A 17,499-nucleotide genomic window follows, 5' to 3' on the forward strand; every position below is an offset into this window, starting at 1 on the left:
TTATTATACTATGAATGTCTTTCATTCCTATAGCAACCAATTACAGCTGCTATTAATAACCTGCTGCTTCCAGCTCCATTGACTTTAATGGAGGCAGTTTTTTTTGGAGAGTAACTGTAAAGCGCGGGGTTACATTTTCCCATCAAAACATAGTCTATGACGTTCCCTGAGTCACATAAGGCGTCTGTGCAAAATTTCGTGATTGTAAATGCGATGGTGCGGATTCCTTTAGCGGACATACACATATACATACATACATACACACATACATACATACACTCAGCTTTATATATTAGATGTATATATATATATATATATATATATATATATATATATACATACATATATATAACTTGTTGGAAAATAATAATCCTTCTACAAAGTTCACAGAAAAACAGCAGAAGATGTAAACTGCCCAGGCCAAAAAAAAACAAAACTAATGCACTACCAGGATGCAGCAAGACCTATGGAGGCATCACAGGTGTATGAGGAGCAAATCACTCTACCGTTTCCAATGATGGAACTTTCTGCACCAGTACTATATAAATATATGAGGTATTGGTTGGTATTATGGCCATAGTACGGTAGCCCGCAAGAATGAGGATCTGTGACGTGGATTGTGGGCTACCGTACTATTGCCATAATTCCAACTAATACCTCATATATTTATATATTCTTTTGCACAGAATATTTTATACAGGATGCAGCCAGGCCTCTTTTTGTTAGGCCTTGCATACTATAGTCACTGTCCATGTATGGTACACATATGTAGTACTGGCGCAGCCCGCTGGCATCTAATAAGATGGGCGTTACTAATAGGCTGCTTACCAGATACTGTGAGCCTGCATGTGTGAGCGGTGTCCTATGCAAGTTACAGGTGTGCAATTTTACCATCAAGCAATCGCTCCCCTCCATCATTGGAAACGGTAGAGTGATTAGCTCCTCTTGCACCTGTGATGCCTCCATTTATTGGAGGTCTTGCTGCATCCTGGTAGTGCATTCGTTTATTGGGTTTTTTTGGCCAGGGCAGATTACATCTTCTGCCATTTTTCTGTGAGTAATTGCTTAGCTATTTGAGGATTAAATTCCTATTTTTGTTGTTGTTGTCCTTCTACAAAGTTATAACATTCTTTTGGCTGTGTAGGAATATATAGTTTTGCTATTTGCCTGAATTGGACGGAAATTATTTAAAATTTCCTAATATACACTGGAGCAGATATTAATCAATTAATCAGATCACCACCGAATTCTTGTATCAATTCCACAGAGACAATTCATGAAGCATGCTCATTGAATGAACTATTATACTGAAGATCTTTGCAAATGAGGACCAGTCATCAGATGTATTGTGTCTCCTGTTTTTAGTATAAAATGATTGATAAAACATATACATGCCCGTGATATCTGTAACAGCTTTCACAGATGTGTTACAGAGTCTCTAAAATATACCCACTCTGAAACATGGAAAAACGACATTTCTATCAGTACCGCTCATGGCCACTAGGTGATGCTACATTCTCTAAAACCACAGAGCAATCACAGCAGTGACCTAACATGAGTGACCTTGTCAGAGAACAATAAACATGATCAAAGATGTCCCGTTTTCTTTACAAATTATTTTCTTTTCAGTAGTTTTCAGATAATATTTTCTTGATGTTTTGGTGTAATCCTAGCAAGAAAAAACATAAGTCTTTTGCTACAAGAAAGAGCTGTTGCCTGCCAGGAACATACATTCACAGATTCCTTGCCGTTATACTTCACACGAATTCTTGGTTCCTGTATGATGTCAAGGTTGGTACCAATGACGATAAGGGAAGTGTGACCACTGTGGATGAGAACAAAAAAAAAATAATAGGAGATTATTTCTGTTTGTCAGATAAGAAAAGGGTTAACTCAAGGAATCGAAATGAAAGTTAGCAACGGTTATAGTCAAAATACCAATTGCTCTCACATTTTATGTCTTCAACAAAATCTGCTATATATCAGATATTAGTCCAACTAGTGTTTCGCAGGAACCCTGGAGCTCCTTCAGAGGTGCGTACGTAGCAACAAGATCTGTCTTAATTACCATATGCAAGGCACACAGTTATACCACTGAACATGAACTATAGAATGTTTCACCCTTTACCAAGCTGTTTTCAGACAGAAATGGCTATTATAATAATAATAATAATAATGATGGTTTCCTGGGAGTGGAAAGATTTTTCAGGCATTCCCTTGTGGTAATATATATAAGAATCACTAGTTTGAGTAATGAGTTTCTGTGGGCCCTAAACCTATCCATAGATGTTAAATAACCATACGTCAGAACAAATGTAAATACTGGACCTACAAATTGTAAAAAAAATGACATACATGAAGTTACACGATTTTTCTCAAATATCTAGTTAACTTGTCACATGATTTTCCTCAGGATAACAGAGGTGCAGATTTACAATTACATATATACATCATCTGAAGTTACAGTGCTTTGAGCTGAAATCTAGCAGGATTTGGCCTGTTGGACTATTTTCCTGTTTTTTTTCCACTCGCTGGACCATAAAATATAATGGGATAATTAGGGATGATCGAATATCATATAATATATATTCGGCAATATTAGGCTTCGCGAATATTCGATGTGCAATGTAAGTCTATGGGAAGCCCGAATACTTGCTATTTGGCAACTATTCGGATTTCCCATAGACTTACATTGCGCATCAAATATTCGCAAATAGTCGAACAGCGGCGACCTATTCGTCGAATATGGAATATTTGAGGTATTTGATCATCCCTAGGGATAATAATAATAATAATAATAATAATAATTTTATTCATTTATATAGCGCTATTAATTCCACAGCGCTTTACATACATCATGAACACTGTCCCCATTGGGGCTCACAATCTAGAGTCCCTATCTGTATGTCTTTGGAGTGTGGGAGGAAACCGGAGTACCCGGAGGAAACCCACGCAAACACGGGGAGAACATACAAACTCCTTGCAGATAGTGTCCTTGGTGGGATTTGAACCCAGGACCCCAGCGCTGCAAGACTGCAGTGCTAACCACTGAGCCACCGTGCCGCCCTATAATTAATTAATCTGTTTTTCTCGTAATGTCATCAAAAGTAAATCAGCAAAGTGAAAATCAGGCAAAAATTAACCTCACCTCATTAGGCCAATCGTTACCTCAAATTGAATATTGTTACGTGATAAAATGTCCCTGTGTATACTGCATCAACAGAAGGAATCAGCTGCCTCCAAAGGGTAAATCTCACTGTATACTGTACATAGGCAAATAGCTACAACCACAACACACTAAAGGTACCGTTACACTAAGCGACGCTCCAGCGATCCCACCTGGCAGGGATCGCTGGAGCGTCGCTACATGGTCGCTGGTGAGCTGTCAAACAGGCAGATCTCCACAGTGATCAGAGATCAACCACCAGCCACCCGTGTAACGACGCTGTGCTTGGTAACCATAGTACACATCGGGTTACTAAGCAAAGCACTTTGCTTAGTAACCCGATGTGTACCTTGGCTAAGTGTGCAGGGAGCAGGGAGCTGGCTTCTAGAAGCTGCGGATGCTGGTAACCAAGGTAAATATTGGGTAACCACGCAAAGACTTTGCTTGGTTACCCGATGTGTACCTTGGTTACCAGAGTCCGCAGAAGCCGGCTCCCTGCTCCCTTCACATTCAGATCGTTGCTCTCTCGCTGTCAAATACAGCGATGTGTGCTTCACAGCAGGAGAGCAATGACCAAAAAATGGTCCAGGACATTCAGCAACAACCGGCGACCTCACAGCAGGGGCCAGGTCATTGCTGGATGTCACACAAAGCGACATCGCTAGCAAGATCGCTGTTGCGTCACAAAAAACGTGACTCAGCAGCGATGTCGCTAGCGATGTCGCTTAAGGTACCGTCACACAACAAGATCGCTAGCGAGATCGGAGCTGAGTGACTGTTTCCGTGACGCAGTAGCGATCCCGTTAGCGATCTTGTTATGTGTGACACCTACCAGCGATCAGGCCCCTGCTGTGAGATCTCTAGTCGTTGCAGAATGGTCCAGGCCATTTTCTTCAAAGGCGATGTCCTGCTGGGCAGGACCCATCGCTGTGTTTGACACTGTGTGACAGAGTCCCAGTGACTGCTGAGATCGTTATACAGGTCGCTACTGCGACCTGTATTGTTCCTGCGTCGCTGGTAAGATCTGACTGTGTAACATATCACCTGCGACCTCCCAGCGACTTACCTGCGATCCCTATCAGGTCGCATCGTTTTTGGGATCGCTGGTAAGGCTGCTTTCACACAACCGGCTTGAGCTCTGCGGCTCAATCCGGCTGTGCAAGCTATGCAACGGATGCGGTGAACACACCGCATCCTTTGCATAAGTTTTTCCTTTGCGGCCAGTCCGGTTTTTGCCGCTTGCGGCATGCTACTGAGCATGCGCAGTGGCAAAAACCGCATGTGGCGGCCGGATGTGGTTATTGCCGCCATAGACATGCATTGAAAAATGCGCCGCATCGGCCGAATGCGGCGCGATGCGTTTTTTTTTGCCGCACAAAAAAACGTGCCAGGCAACGTTCCATCCGGCCGCCGCATCGGCTAAATCTGCCGCATGCGGCAAAAACCGGACGGAACGCAAGGCCATGCGGCACAATGCGGCACTAATTAAAGTCTATGCAGGAAAATCGCAACCGGCAGCAAAAAAAACGGTTGTGATTTTCCTGCAAAGTGCCGGATTGTACCGCATTGCAGAAACCGGAGGTGTGAAAGCAGCCTAAGACTAGGTTCGCACACTGCGTCTTTTTGACGCTGCGTTTTTGTGCGTTTTTGGCCGCCAAAAACGCACAAAAACGCACCTGCGTCGAAAAAACGCATCAAAAAACGCATGCGTTTTTGCCACGATTTGGTGCGTTTTTGGCTGCGTTTTGCTGCGTTTTTGATCTTTGCGTTTTGCTGCATTTTTCCAATGCATTGCATGGGGGAAAAACGCAGAAAAACGCAGGAAAGAACTGACATGTCCATTTTTTTTTTTTAACTCAAAAACGCAGGTAAAAAAAACAGATGTGTGCGGACAGCAAAAATGAAAACTCATAGACTTTGCTGGGGAAGCAAAGTCCTGCAGTTTTGAGGCCAAAAACGCACCCGAAAAACGCGCAAAAACGCTGCGAAAAACGCACTGTGCGCACATAGCCTAAGTCGTTGTGTGTGACTGGGCCTTTAGTGAGACGTGGCCTTAAGGAGAGGCTGTGAGAGAATTGCAGTTCCTGTTTTCAGCCTTCTTCTCCTCCTGCTGCTACAAAACACACAGGAATCCATCTACAGTACTTCCAGTATAAAGATAACAGCATCTCCCCTGTGTTTACGTCAAGCACACTCCTATTTACACACAATGGTTTCCGACTCAGAAATAGGAAGTCTCCTACAACTTTTAAAACAGTGAGATAGTAGAGAGCCTGAACTTTAGCCTTTCTTTCTGAAAGTTGCAGAGCTACTATTTATTCTGACATTTTTTTTCTAATTATATATGCTATATTAGAGGAAGGTTTTATATTTTTGTTTTCTTTTATATCAAAATAATAATAATAATATTTATTCATTTATATAGCGCTATTGATTCCACAGTGCTTTACATACATTGGCAACATCATACATTTTTCCATGAAGTTATAGGTAATATTGCAATCACACAAGGGAGCCTCTTAGACTGCATTTCCGGTACCAGTAAATTGGCGTTTTGTTTCTCTAATTAGATGCCATCACTGCTGCTCCCTATTACATTTCTTTTTCCTTCTCCTGGTCTTCTATTTATTTTATTACTATAGACTGTTTCTTGTGCATTAGGAGTTTTCTGAACATTGTCAAAGCAGTGAATAGGATAATATACCGTAACAACTTTCAAGTAAATCGCCAAGCCTTTGTAATTCTCAAGTAGACATATTCATGATTGCCTGCTCCTCTGGGTAATGATATCCTCAATAGTTTCAGAAATGTATAACAATTTTACCTGTCTCTAATGTAAACTAATACTCCCGGTACTAGATCTATCAAGATTCAAAAGATCAACTAGAAACTATAAATTCCACTGAAGCAATCCTACAACTGTGAGATGTCCATTTGTTGAAGTATTTCCTACTCTAATTAAAGGTTTCTGTGATTTATCCTACAGTGCCAGTGAGAATTAAAGAAATACACAGGCATGTGATTTCCAAAGCTCTCCAAATGATTTTAATGAGAATCATCTCTTTTATAGTCATTAGAAATAGGGGGGTACCATGCATAAATTTAGGGGTTCCTTACATGATAGCAAATAGTAGAATACATGACTGCATAGTAAATATAGACACGTCCAGCATCCACTCAGCTTAGCCAAACCCCCCTAAGCAGCTCTTTGTCTAAGGCCTCTTTCACACGTCCGTGTCTCCGGTACATGTTTGGTCCTTTTCCTCACGTATCGGAGACACGGGCACACGTAGACCCATTAAAATCAATGAGTCTGCGCTCATGTGCGTGTTCTGCCATGGACCGTGTGTACATGTGGAGCATACGTGTGTCCGTGTGCTTCACACGTCAACATGTCAGTTTTTCTCCGGCATCACGGGGGTCACACGGAACGCAAAGGGACCACACGTAGGTGTTCTGTGTGACACGCGCCGGAGAAAACACACGTGTTTGAGAGAATAAAAAAAAACTTTACTCACCTTCTCCAGCCCTCCTGTCTCTGCCGCTTCTGTCACTTGCTTCCGACCGCCGCTCATTATGCTCACTGAATATTCACTTCACTGCGGCCGGAAGCTGCAGCAGCGGGGAGTTGGCAGGACCGGAGACTGAAGATCAGCACCACGGACAGAGACGCCAGGTACAGGTGAGCAGAAAGTTCCCGTTCTCCATGTGTTATCCGTGATAACACACGTAGGCCATAAACACGGCTCATGGAGGACAAAACGCACCTCTGACACGTTCGTGAAAAACGTGCGTGGTTTTTCACGAACGTGTGAAAGAGGCCTCAAGAATGGACTCTTACTCCTTATAAACCTTTTTTAATGCTGGTATGAAAACTTCTAACTCCTTCCTTACTTTAACACATTGAACATGATTACTCAGCATCCTGGCCTATTTTGGGAATAAAGAGGTGAAACACAGGTATTGCTCAGTACCAGATTCTGATTTCTATATTATATAATATTTTTACGTGGAAAAATATGAAAGTTATGGCAAAATGATTAGGAATACACGAATAGGCTTTTCTATTGGTTGTGCCAGGCATCTTTGCAGCTCTTTCCAGTAGTCATACACCTAAGTACCCTCAGTTGATACTAAGCAGATGAATATATGATTTGTATGAATTTTATTATTTTACATAAGTCCAGTTTATTCTTTACAAGATACAATAAAGCCTTATAAATGAGATTTGGCAGTTTCCCGCCTTGAAGATGATATGTGAGAATACGCTTCTGTAGTAAAATACAAGTTGACTTACACATTTTAATCTGTATCCGATAAAAAGTGTAATATCAAAAACCAATGCTTGAGAAGAACTTGACAGATTCAACACTGTCGACATAGGACTCCATACAAATCAATACCATTACTGTGCAGAATGATGGCATTGGAGTCTCGGATCTATAATATCACTGGCCAGAATCAATGGAAACACTTAAGATCAATATAATTTTGACATGGGAATGTAAATTTGCTGATATTTATATGGATCCATTATCTTGATTTACTCACATGGATACAAAAAAGGTGATAAGCAGATCACATCCTTGTAGCCCCACTAACTGGCCAGTAACACTAATACTTTTGTGTAATGCAATGTCATGCTGCTCTAAACGGAGTCATCATTTATCAGAATGAGATATTCCTTCCTCCATCTTAAAACATATGATCCTGTTATACTCATCCTTTATATGTATATATTAAATTACACCAATTCTACTTGGGTTTTCACGTGTTCTCACAGTTTTCTATAGTAAAATCTGCACTAGCAGCGTTTACTACTTCCAGGAACGGGCACACATTATAGACATAATAATCATCAGTACTGATTGTAGATCATCTTTATGTCTACGTCAGCTTAATGCCTCATTTACATGGCTGCACTAAGCAACCTCCAGAATATGTGGAGATTAGTGATGAGCGAGCACTACCATGCTCGAATGCTCAGTACTCGTAACGAGTAGTTAATGCTCATATGGGTGTGACTTGAGTACCGAGTATAATGGAAATCAATGGGGAACTTGAGCATTTTTCCGGAAGACTTACCCATTGACTTCCATTATACTTGGTGCACGAGTCGACCCTATGTGAGCATCCGACTGCTTGCTATGAGTACCAAGCACCAGAGAATAATAGTGCCCATTCATCACTAGTGGAGATGCACACTACATCCGATAATGCCGATTGTTCCCCCAGTGAGAGCCATTCAGACACTGCAAGCAGCTCACACTGGGCCGAGCACCGAGCGTCAATGCTTGATCGTGTGGTTGTGCATATGTAAAACATCTGAACGCCGAACCCCACCTCTGGTTTCTAGTAGTCGGTGTTCAGTACCAACACTGAATTTAAAGTTCAGGTTCGCTCATCTCTATAGAGAATCTGATTTTTCTGCATACATTGCCACTACTAACATAAGAAACTGTTGGAATTGTATATTTTATAAATGTATAAGGCTATGTGCGCACTAGGCCGTTTTACCCGCGGATTTGCTTCGGAAATTTCTTGAGAAATGTCTGCAATCTTTGTGCAGACATTTCCCAGCAAATCCTATGAGAAAAAAAAAATAGCTGTGTGCACGCTGCGGATTTTTCTCAAGAAATTTCCTTGAGAAGATTTTCTTGAGAAAATTTCTTGAGAAAATGAGCATGTCAATTCTTTTCCGCAGGTACCCTGCAGATTTCTGCAGTACAGCCTGCAAAATCCGCAGGGAACAACCTGCGGGAAAATCGCGGCAAATTTGCGGCTAATCCGCGGCAAATCCGCATGCGGATTTACCGCGGATTTGGTGCAGATTTTTTCCGGAGGTCCGGAAATCTTCCACTCCCAGAAGTTTGTCAAGAAATTTTCTTGAGAAACTTCACATTTCTAGTGCGCACATAGCCTTAAAACATATTCCATATAGATGACAGTGCAGATGAGAAATGGTCCTTTATTTCTGGATGGAAATCAGATAATTTTTTTATACACTGGTGTGAACTGAGCCGAAAAATTGTTGGTTTTTTTTGCTGTTTTGTGGTACACCCATTTGTTATAACTATTTGTCATAAATGGCATGAAATCTCTTCCATTATTTTAAAAGAGATTTAGTATGTTCATGCGGGGTGGACACGCTTGTGATTTAAAATCCAGAGTATCCATCCTCCCGCTGCACAGAGAATCCATGTGGAAATGAACCTGTGGTGCGGATTGTTAGGCCACGGGCACCACTTCTGTATTTTTTACCCACTCCTGCTTTTAGTTTACAGATACTGAAGTAAAAAAACTCACCAAATACTCAACGTGTGCACGAGGCCTTCCAGATACTGAGGTAAAAACTCACCAAATACTCAACGTGTGCAGGTGGCCTTAGGGTACTTTCAAACTTGCGTTGTTTCCCTTCCGGTACAATCCGCCCTTTTGGAAAACAGCGGAATCCATTAACGGATTCCACTGTTTCCCATAGACTTGTATAGATGACGGATTGTGCCAAAAGGACCTGCGTTGCTTCCGCTGGGCGACACTGCGTTGCTTCCGCCCAGCGGGAGGAACGCAGCATGTAACTTTTTTTAAGCAGCGGAATCCTCAGGATTTCACTGCGCATGCTCTTTTTTTTTTTTAAATCACAAACTTTATTTTGTCTCGCGGTGGCCGAACGTTCAGCTGAGCGCCCGCCCGCCGGCATCCCTGGTCGCTGGCAAGTGAGAGCGCTCAGCTGAGCGTCTACCCGCCGGCATGCCCGGCCGCCGGCAAGTGATAGTGCTCAACTGAGCGCCCGCCCGCCGGCATGCCCGGCCGCCGACAAGTGAGAGCGCTCAGCTGAGCGCCCGCCGGCATGCTCGGCAGCAGGCACGTAACAGCGCTCAGCTGAGCGACCGGCCGCCGGCTATTGAGAGCGATCAGCTGATTGTTCACAATAGTCTGCTGCCGGTAAAACTGTAAAGAAAAAAAAAAAAAGAAAAAAGCTTTCCGTTGTTTTGTACGATCCGTAGCATCCGTTGTGCAACTATATGCAACGCATTCGTTGCATCCGTCACACAAAGCAATGCTACGGAAGCCGTCCAACGCAAGTGTGAAACTAGCCTTACCGATACTGAGGTAAAAAACTCTCTAAATATTCATTGTGTGCACGAGGCCTTACAAATACTGAGGTAAAAACTCACCAAATACTCAACGTGTGCAGGTGTCCTTACCGATACTGAGGTAAAAAACTCTCCAAATATTCAACGTGTGCACGAGGCCTTACAAATACTGAGGTAAAACTCTCACCAAATACTCAATGTGTGCATGTGGCCTTTATCTGCAGAATGCCACTTTACCCTGCAGATTTCATTTTTGGCAATGCATTGGGGAAATCCACAGCATAATCTGCAATACAGATGCATGTAACAGATGTAGATTTTGTCACACCATAGATGTGTGAATAAAATAGGAAGGTCCAGCTCACATGAACAATTTCTTCTTTATTTCTTGATAAATTCAAGTAATAATAATCATTTTTATTTATATAGCGCTAACATATTCTGCAGCACTTTACAATTCAGAGGGGACATGTACAGACAATATGAGACAATACAAATGACAAAATTCAGATACCAAGAGGAGTGAGGGCCCTGCTTGTAAGCTTACAGTCTATGAGGAAATAGGGGAGGCACAACAGGTGAATGGGGGGGAGAAAAGCTTGTCATATATGGTCCAGCCATCGATTTAATAGGGGATTCAAGGCCAGCTGCATGGACAGGTCATCAGCCAGAATTTATACATACAGAGTCTAAAAAAGTACATGAAGAGGAATGCAATCAGAAGATACAGGGTATCTTTAATCTGCCCTGCTGAGGCAGATCAAAGTGCGCCTGTGCAGGACCTCAATGCCGCTAGTGTGCATGATGTAGGACGCGTCATGCACCCAGTCTTCAGAAGGAGGACAAAGATGACCGAAAGAGGAGGCGCCAGTACCGGAGAACGGAGACACCCATGCAACCAGTAGGCAGCTACGCCCCTTAGGTGAGTATTATAAAGTGAATATTTACATTCTACATAGTGGCCTGGGCTCTTATATACAGTATTCTAGAATGCTGTATATAGTGGTGGCGGCTGCAGCTTATAGTCGCCAAATCTGTTGGCAGGTTCCCATTAATCATGATTACGGGTGGAAGCACACCAGAAACGAGTTGATGTATACACTACTAGAGCGGTTTTCTTGTGCGTGTTTGATGTCCCATGTACTTGAATTTATCAAGAAATAAAGAAGAAATTGTTCATTTGAGCTGGACTTTCCAATTTTACTCATTCATTACTCGGGCCGTGGTGAGGCTCTTGTCCGGGCTCTGAACAAGAAGTGGATTCCGATAATGGTGAGCTGGATTCACTGCTACACTATAGATGTACCCCAGGTGGAGCATTTAAGACAATGGTTTCCAGAACATTCTGGCATCGGACAAGACAAGCAATATCCATGCCTACTACAATCTTCTATCCTCGATTTCACTTCTACTGTTTTTTATGCATGACTCTTCCAATTTATTCCCAAGTATTGCGGAAATGAAAAAGCTAATGTGCAGGGCTTTCACTGTAATATGTGAAAATCTATAAATTCCCTACTTATTAAGACACTGTGAGAGGGAACTTATATAATATGGCGTTGTATTTGGTTAAGGATTATCATGGAGAACATTCAGGGACCACACAAATGTCGCTGCAAACCTTCTCCAAAGGCCGATGCTTGCAATGTAAAGGTCACTATGTAATTGCAGTTCCCTTGGGTTAAGGCTACAAGATGCCACAGGATACATAGACCCCCTTCTCTTTCACGGCTTCTACATCCAGATATTGTAATGAGTTTGTAAATGTGAAAAAATACATAATAAAACTGTGGTTGATGAAAATATGCTGGTTATTATACTGGAGGATCTGTCTACTCTGTGGACAGAGATGGGTTAATGGCTGCTATGGGGCTCGGTATTTTATAGACATTATACAAACAGAAATTTTGCCAATGGTCTCTGGACAAAGTAAAACCAGAGTTGGGTCTATAGCGATACATAGCAGATGGTGGCGGCACCATTGTACTGGAGAATCCTGACAATATGTGTATGCCTTCTATTAGAAGCTTTTTATCAATGGTCAGTTATACTGATGAGCGGGCACTACCATGTACCATGCTCGGGTGCTCGGTACTCGTAATGAGCAGTCGGATGCTCAGCTGGGCTTGACTCACGTACCAAGTACTGTATAATGGAAGTCAGTGGGGAACTCTAGCATTTTTCCTGACGATCTTCCGGAAAAATGCTGGAGTTTTCCATTGACTTCCATTATACTCGTTACACGGGCCAGCCTGACTGCTCATTATGAGTACTGAGCACTCCAGCATGGTAGTACCCGCTCATCACTAGTAAGTGGAGTTGGGTGAGCACTAGAATGCTGGGGTGGTCGGTACTCATAACAAGCAGGCTCTCTGAAAGTACTCAACCAAGTAATGAATGGAAGTCAATGATTAGACAGTTGGGCCAGTTCTGCCATATACAGAGCATTTCCGAGGGGAGGGGAGCGGGTTCTTTTCTCCTGACACACTACATCCGAAAACGTTGTTTTAACCCCCAGTGAGACCCATTCAAAGACTGTGATTGGCTCTACATGGGGTGCCTGTGAAGCAAGCCTGTGCTTTGTGGTCGTTCTTTCATGGACAAAATATCAGAGCACCCGCAATACTTGGCTAAACACTGTGAGGACCCGAGCACGCCGATGCTTGATCGAGTACTGATGGGTGCCGAGCATGTTCTCCTATCACTATCAGTAAGTTAACCTTCTTTTTAAGTGGTGAAACATATGCTACGAATAGTAGGGGCAAGCCAAATCTGGTATATTTCTGTAATTGAGGTGGTGCAGTAGGCACTTGTAGTGCCGATATCATAGAAAAGTGATTTTAAAGGGGTTGTCCATCTTTGAGAACAATTTTTTATTTGTTTTTTACTTATATGCAAGTAATTGGGACTAAAAATAATTTTTTTCAATTAGATTTCATGAAATAATTTACACATAACGACCAATTGTATGCTCGGATTGGTGCAACTTGTGTACTGGTTATAATGGAAGTCAATGGGGGCTCAAGCATTTTTCCAGGGAATCTTCTGTGTAGAAATGCTTGTGTTCCCCATAGACGTCCCTTACACTCAAGTGCTTGAGTCGTGCCTATCCGAGCATCCACCTACCGAGCACCTGAGCATGGTAGTGCTTGCTCATCACTAGCGGTGATTAATACATGCCTGTCCGTATGAAGGACATAAAGTGTGGAAAACAATAAGATACATACACGACTGTGATAACACGATATACAGATGTTCTGCAGAATGGGCAAATTCACGCTTCTTGTGACTCCACCACCTTTGGCTTATCCAGCCGACTCCTCCGTGTTAGCAGTGGAAACTTATAAGTGTGTCTTGTTTTCACTGCAAGCCTACAAAATCCCTTCAATCCAATACTTGTGCCTTAACCTGCCTCATTTATTAGGCCTGTGGCGTGACATATTGCAGTGTCCTGAATGAATCATTTTGCTCTCCTGTACAGATGAAGGAGTGCGGCAATTTCTTTCATCTGTTAATAGCTCCCATTTTTGCTTTATGGTTGCACTTACAGTGACATTTGGTTTTGCGCCAAACAATTTGTGATTCTTTACGTTTGGCGGTCATTTAGCTTCTTGGTTTTGTAAAAAAAAAATAATTACAAATAAATATCAACTTTGAGTAGACTTGTAATAGAGGGAATAATTCATTTTATATTCTGCAAAATCTAGATGGCATTTAACTCTTAAATGAATGTGGGAGGAACATGCCAACTAAGCGATAAACAGACACAAGGATGCCCATAATAAGGTCTAGGCAAAGTCACTTACTGCAAGAACTTCAAGAGGAGCAAAAGAAAACCATATCTGTATAAGGTGGCCGTGCTGTAAAGGCAAAAGCACTGACTGGCACCCACTTTTCTCCCCATGCTTTACACTACAGCACAGTGTAAAGCATGGTATTCCCACTCCCTCAAACATCCAACCATGCTAAGCTATGGTAACTGAGAACAGCATCCAGAGCTAGGGTGAATGACTGGCAGGTAAGGAACGGATTGGCAACTGAGATATATATACAATTAATACAGAACAGTTTAAAAATATAGTACCTGGCAATGCTCCACTCGGGTTCAATCCGCAGCACCTTGGGGTCATCTATGTACTCAAACTGCAGGCCGCTCTCTAACTGGGCTCGGTCCACACTCACCGACACGTGCACGGCCCCTAAGCCATGCAGGGATGGCGCGGACACACAGACTATTTCATTCAGGGACCTCCTGCAACAAACAATGTCAGATAATGTCATTTTCATATCCATTTCTTCTATATCTGTAGTACAAGCTGCAGAAACTGCTGGAGGAAGCCGACAGATGGCCATAGGTTATACCTGGTGTAAATATTTACAGTGCAGTGTCCTGGAAATCAGTCCAAGAAGGATGTAAGGTGTCCAGGTCACTTGGGGGGTCTTGACCTAGATTGTCCCCTATATAACCCCACAGCTACACAATGGGTACAAATCTTACAAATAAGAAGAATCGTGATATCATTGAAAGTTATAGAAAAACTATTGGTAAATACCAATGGTAAACCTTGCTCAAAATTCATTATTTCTGTCAGAATACACAATCTGATCATAAAAAAACATGAGTTGCTCTGTAATCAATGTGTGGAAAACATATTCAAGTGTTTCACTAGTGATAAAGTTGGACAGCAAAGCCCCCATGCACCTTAGATGGTGTCGGCCGAGAGATGGTTCGGCAGGCAGTTATTTCTACCGATTCTCCCATAAGCATTAGCTCTGCTTGGCTCCTATGTTCTCTATGAGAGCCGCTGCCAGACATCTCTGGTGGCGGATTATCTCGCCATAAATCAGAGGATCCCCTGACAATCATCTGACCAGGCCCCCCATTCACATAAGACTGTCGGTTTGACCTATGGTAGTCTAATGTATATGGGGGGACTTAGAGAGCACTTACATTTACCGATAATCAGGAACAAGCGTCCTTAAGAATCCGTTTCCAGCTTATCGACATGTTGAAAATCAGCCAAGTTTTGCTCTTTCATTGGGTGATTTTTGGTTTGTTTTGACTTAAACTTGCTTAAAAATCATCATTCTTAGCAGCACATCATCCAGGGTATGTGCTGCTGATCACAATGATATAATAGGCACAAAATAATCAGATGGGTGCACGCGACCATATTTTCTCCATCCGGGAAAAAACGTCTGATTCTGCTAATAAGACTCTGATTAGCGTTTGATCAGAGTAGGATCCATTTTTCTTGGATGTGGAGATGAATTAAAAAAAAAGTTTCTCCATCTTCTCCATCGCATCAGTCCATGAAAATGGGAGCGCACTTGGATGACATACGAGTGTGGTCTGATTTATTTCAAGGATCCATAGAGTTGGATGGAGGCAAATTGTGCATGCTACGATTTTTATCCCTGGGCCAATTGGACATGTGCACTGCCTCACTGAATAACAGTGGTCAGACAGCGCTATCTGATAACACTTGGACCTAAAATATATTTGTCTGCCCGAGCCCTAACAACCACTCTGCAAGCACAGAAGTGACTGTCTAAACAGGCTAATAAAATCAGTTATATAACATCCACCATTGGCACCCTAAAGGGTGCTTTACACGCTGCAACATCGCTAGCAATCTCGTTAGCGATGTGGCACGCCAGATTGCAGATGCGATCTGGCGTGTCACATCGCTAACGAGATCGCTAGCGGGTCGTAGCGTGTAAAGCACCCTTAAGAACCATCCATTCACAAGTAGCTATGTGTCTTGTATACATAAAAGATGTGTAAATGGGGGGATTTTGGATATATATGTTGAAAATTGGCCTTTTCTCTCTCGGAAAAAAAAATAGGAAACTGATCATTGCAGCTTTCTTGCTTGGAAACTAGAGAGATCCGGAACAAGCAGCAGATAAGAACACGACATATAAAAATCTTAGGGCCTATTATTTAATATAGCAGGAACTCATTAAAATACAAGCAATGCTATGGAACAACATGAGGGCAAAATTATAGCTGTGCATGCTATTTTAGGGGAAGAAACCTTCCATTTGGCTCCTAAATATATTAATTGTGCCAGGCACACTTCCCCTCCCCTTCCTCACTTTTGTTTAATCTCCGCTCCCCTCCACCATTGTTGTGGGTGTCACGTTTGCACAGAGTGCGGTATTTTACAGAAAAGATAAAGGAATGTGAGGGTGACCTTACAGCCGCTGTGGTTGGGGCAGCATTAATGAACTCCGACAGATTGTGAGAACCGAGCACCTGCTCAACGAGCAATAAAAGAAGCGTTACAGGGTAGAGAGGAGCGGGAGGCTGAATCACAATTATGTGTTTTATATATCGTGCAGGCTCCTGGAGAATGTCTACCGCTACACTTTCCTCTGCTCGTGTCTGGAATTGTCACATATCCTGCAAAAAGTATTTTTTAAAACAACTCTTTTTGATATGTAACATAAAAACAACTTTTGTAGAATATCTAATGAGTTTTAGCAGCTTACCCAACGTCCTTCGACCTCTATGGGTATGTGCGCACTAGGCGTTTTTTTCACGCTGCGTTTTTATGTGCGTTTTTGTCTAAAAAACGCACCCGCGGCTAAAAAAACGCGGCAGAAACGCATGCGTTTTTGCCGCGATTTGGTGCGTTTTTTGCTGCGTTTTTGCTCACTGCGTTTTTAATCAGTGCACAATGCCATTAAAGATTGTTGATGAAAAAAAAAAAAAAAAGGTCTGATGTCATTTCCTTCTTCAAAATGTTCATTGTATGCAGGAGAGCAGACAGCTGCAGAACTAGTGTATGCAGGAGAGCAGACAGCAGCTGCAGAACTACAAGTCTCAGCATCCTCCATTCACTAGTGTATGCAGGAGAGCAGACAGCAGCTGCAGAACTAGTGTATGCAGGAGAGCAGACAGCAGCTGCAGAACTACAAGTCTCAGCATCCTCCATTCACTAGTGTATGCAGGAGAGCAGACAGCAGCTGCAGAACTACAAGTCTCAGCATCCTCCATTCACTAGTGTATGCAGGAGAGCAGACAGCAGCTGCAGAACTACAAGTCTCAGCATCCTCCATTCACTAGTGTATGCAGGAGAGCAGACAGCAGCTGCAGAACTACAAGTCTCAGCATCCTCCATTCACTAGTGTATGCAGGAGAGCAGACAGCAGCTGCAGAACTACAAGGCTCAGCATCCTCCATCCAGGACTGTATGCAGTTTTTTGCCCAAAAAGAAAAAAAAATGA

At 42.5% G+C, this 17,499-nt stretch overlaps 1 protein-coding gene across 1 annotated transcript in view; it reads right to left on the reverse strand.

The window, feature by feature from the left end:
• Positions 1–17,499, reverse strand: part of PLXNA2 (plexin A2) — a 408,755-nt gene that overhangs the window by 50,032 nt on the left and 341,224 nt on the right. Inside the window, exons 16-17 of the mRNA XM_075335732.1 lie at positions 14,348–14,515; positions 1,732–1,825 (exon numbers count right to left, since the gene is read on the reverse strand). Coding sequence (XP_075191847.1) covers positions 1,732–1,825; positions 14,348–14,515 — 262 coding nt within the window. The remainder of the gene's footprint in view (positions 1–1,731; positions 1,826–14,347; positions 14,516–17,499) is intronic.

Source organism: Anomaloglossus baeobatrachus, chromosome 2 (genome assembly GCF_048569485.1).
Source record: "Anomaloglossus baeobatrachus isolate aAnoBae1 chromosome 2, aAnoBae1.hap1, whole genome shotgun sequence".
Lineage (NCBI taxonomy): Eukaryota > Metazoa > Chordata > Amphibia > Anura > Aromobatidae > Anomaloglossus > Anomaloglossus baeobatrachus.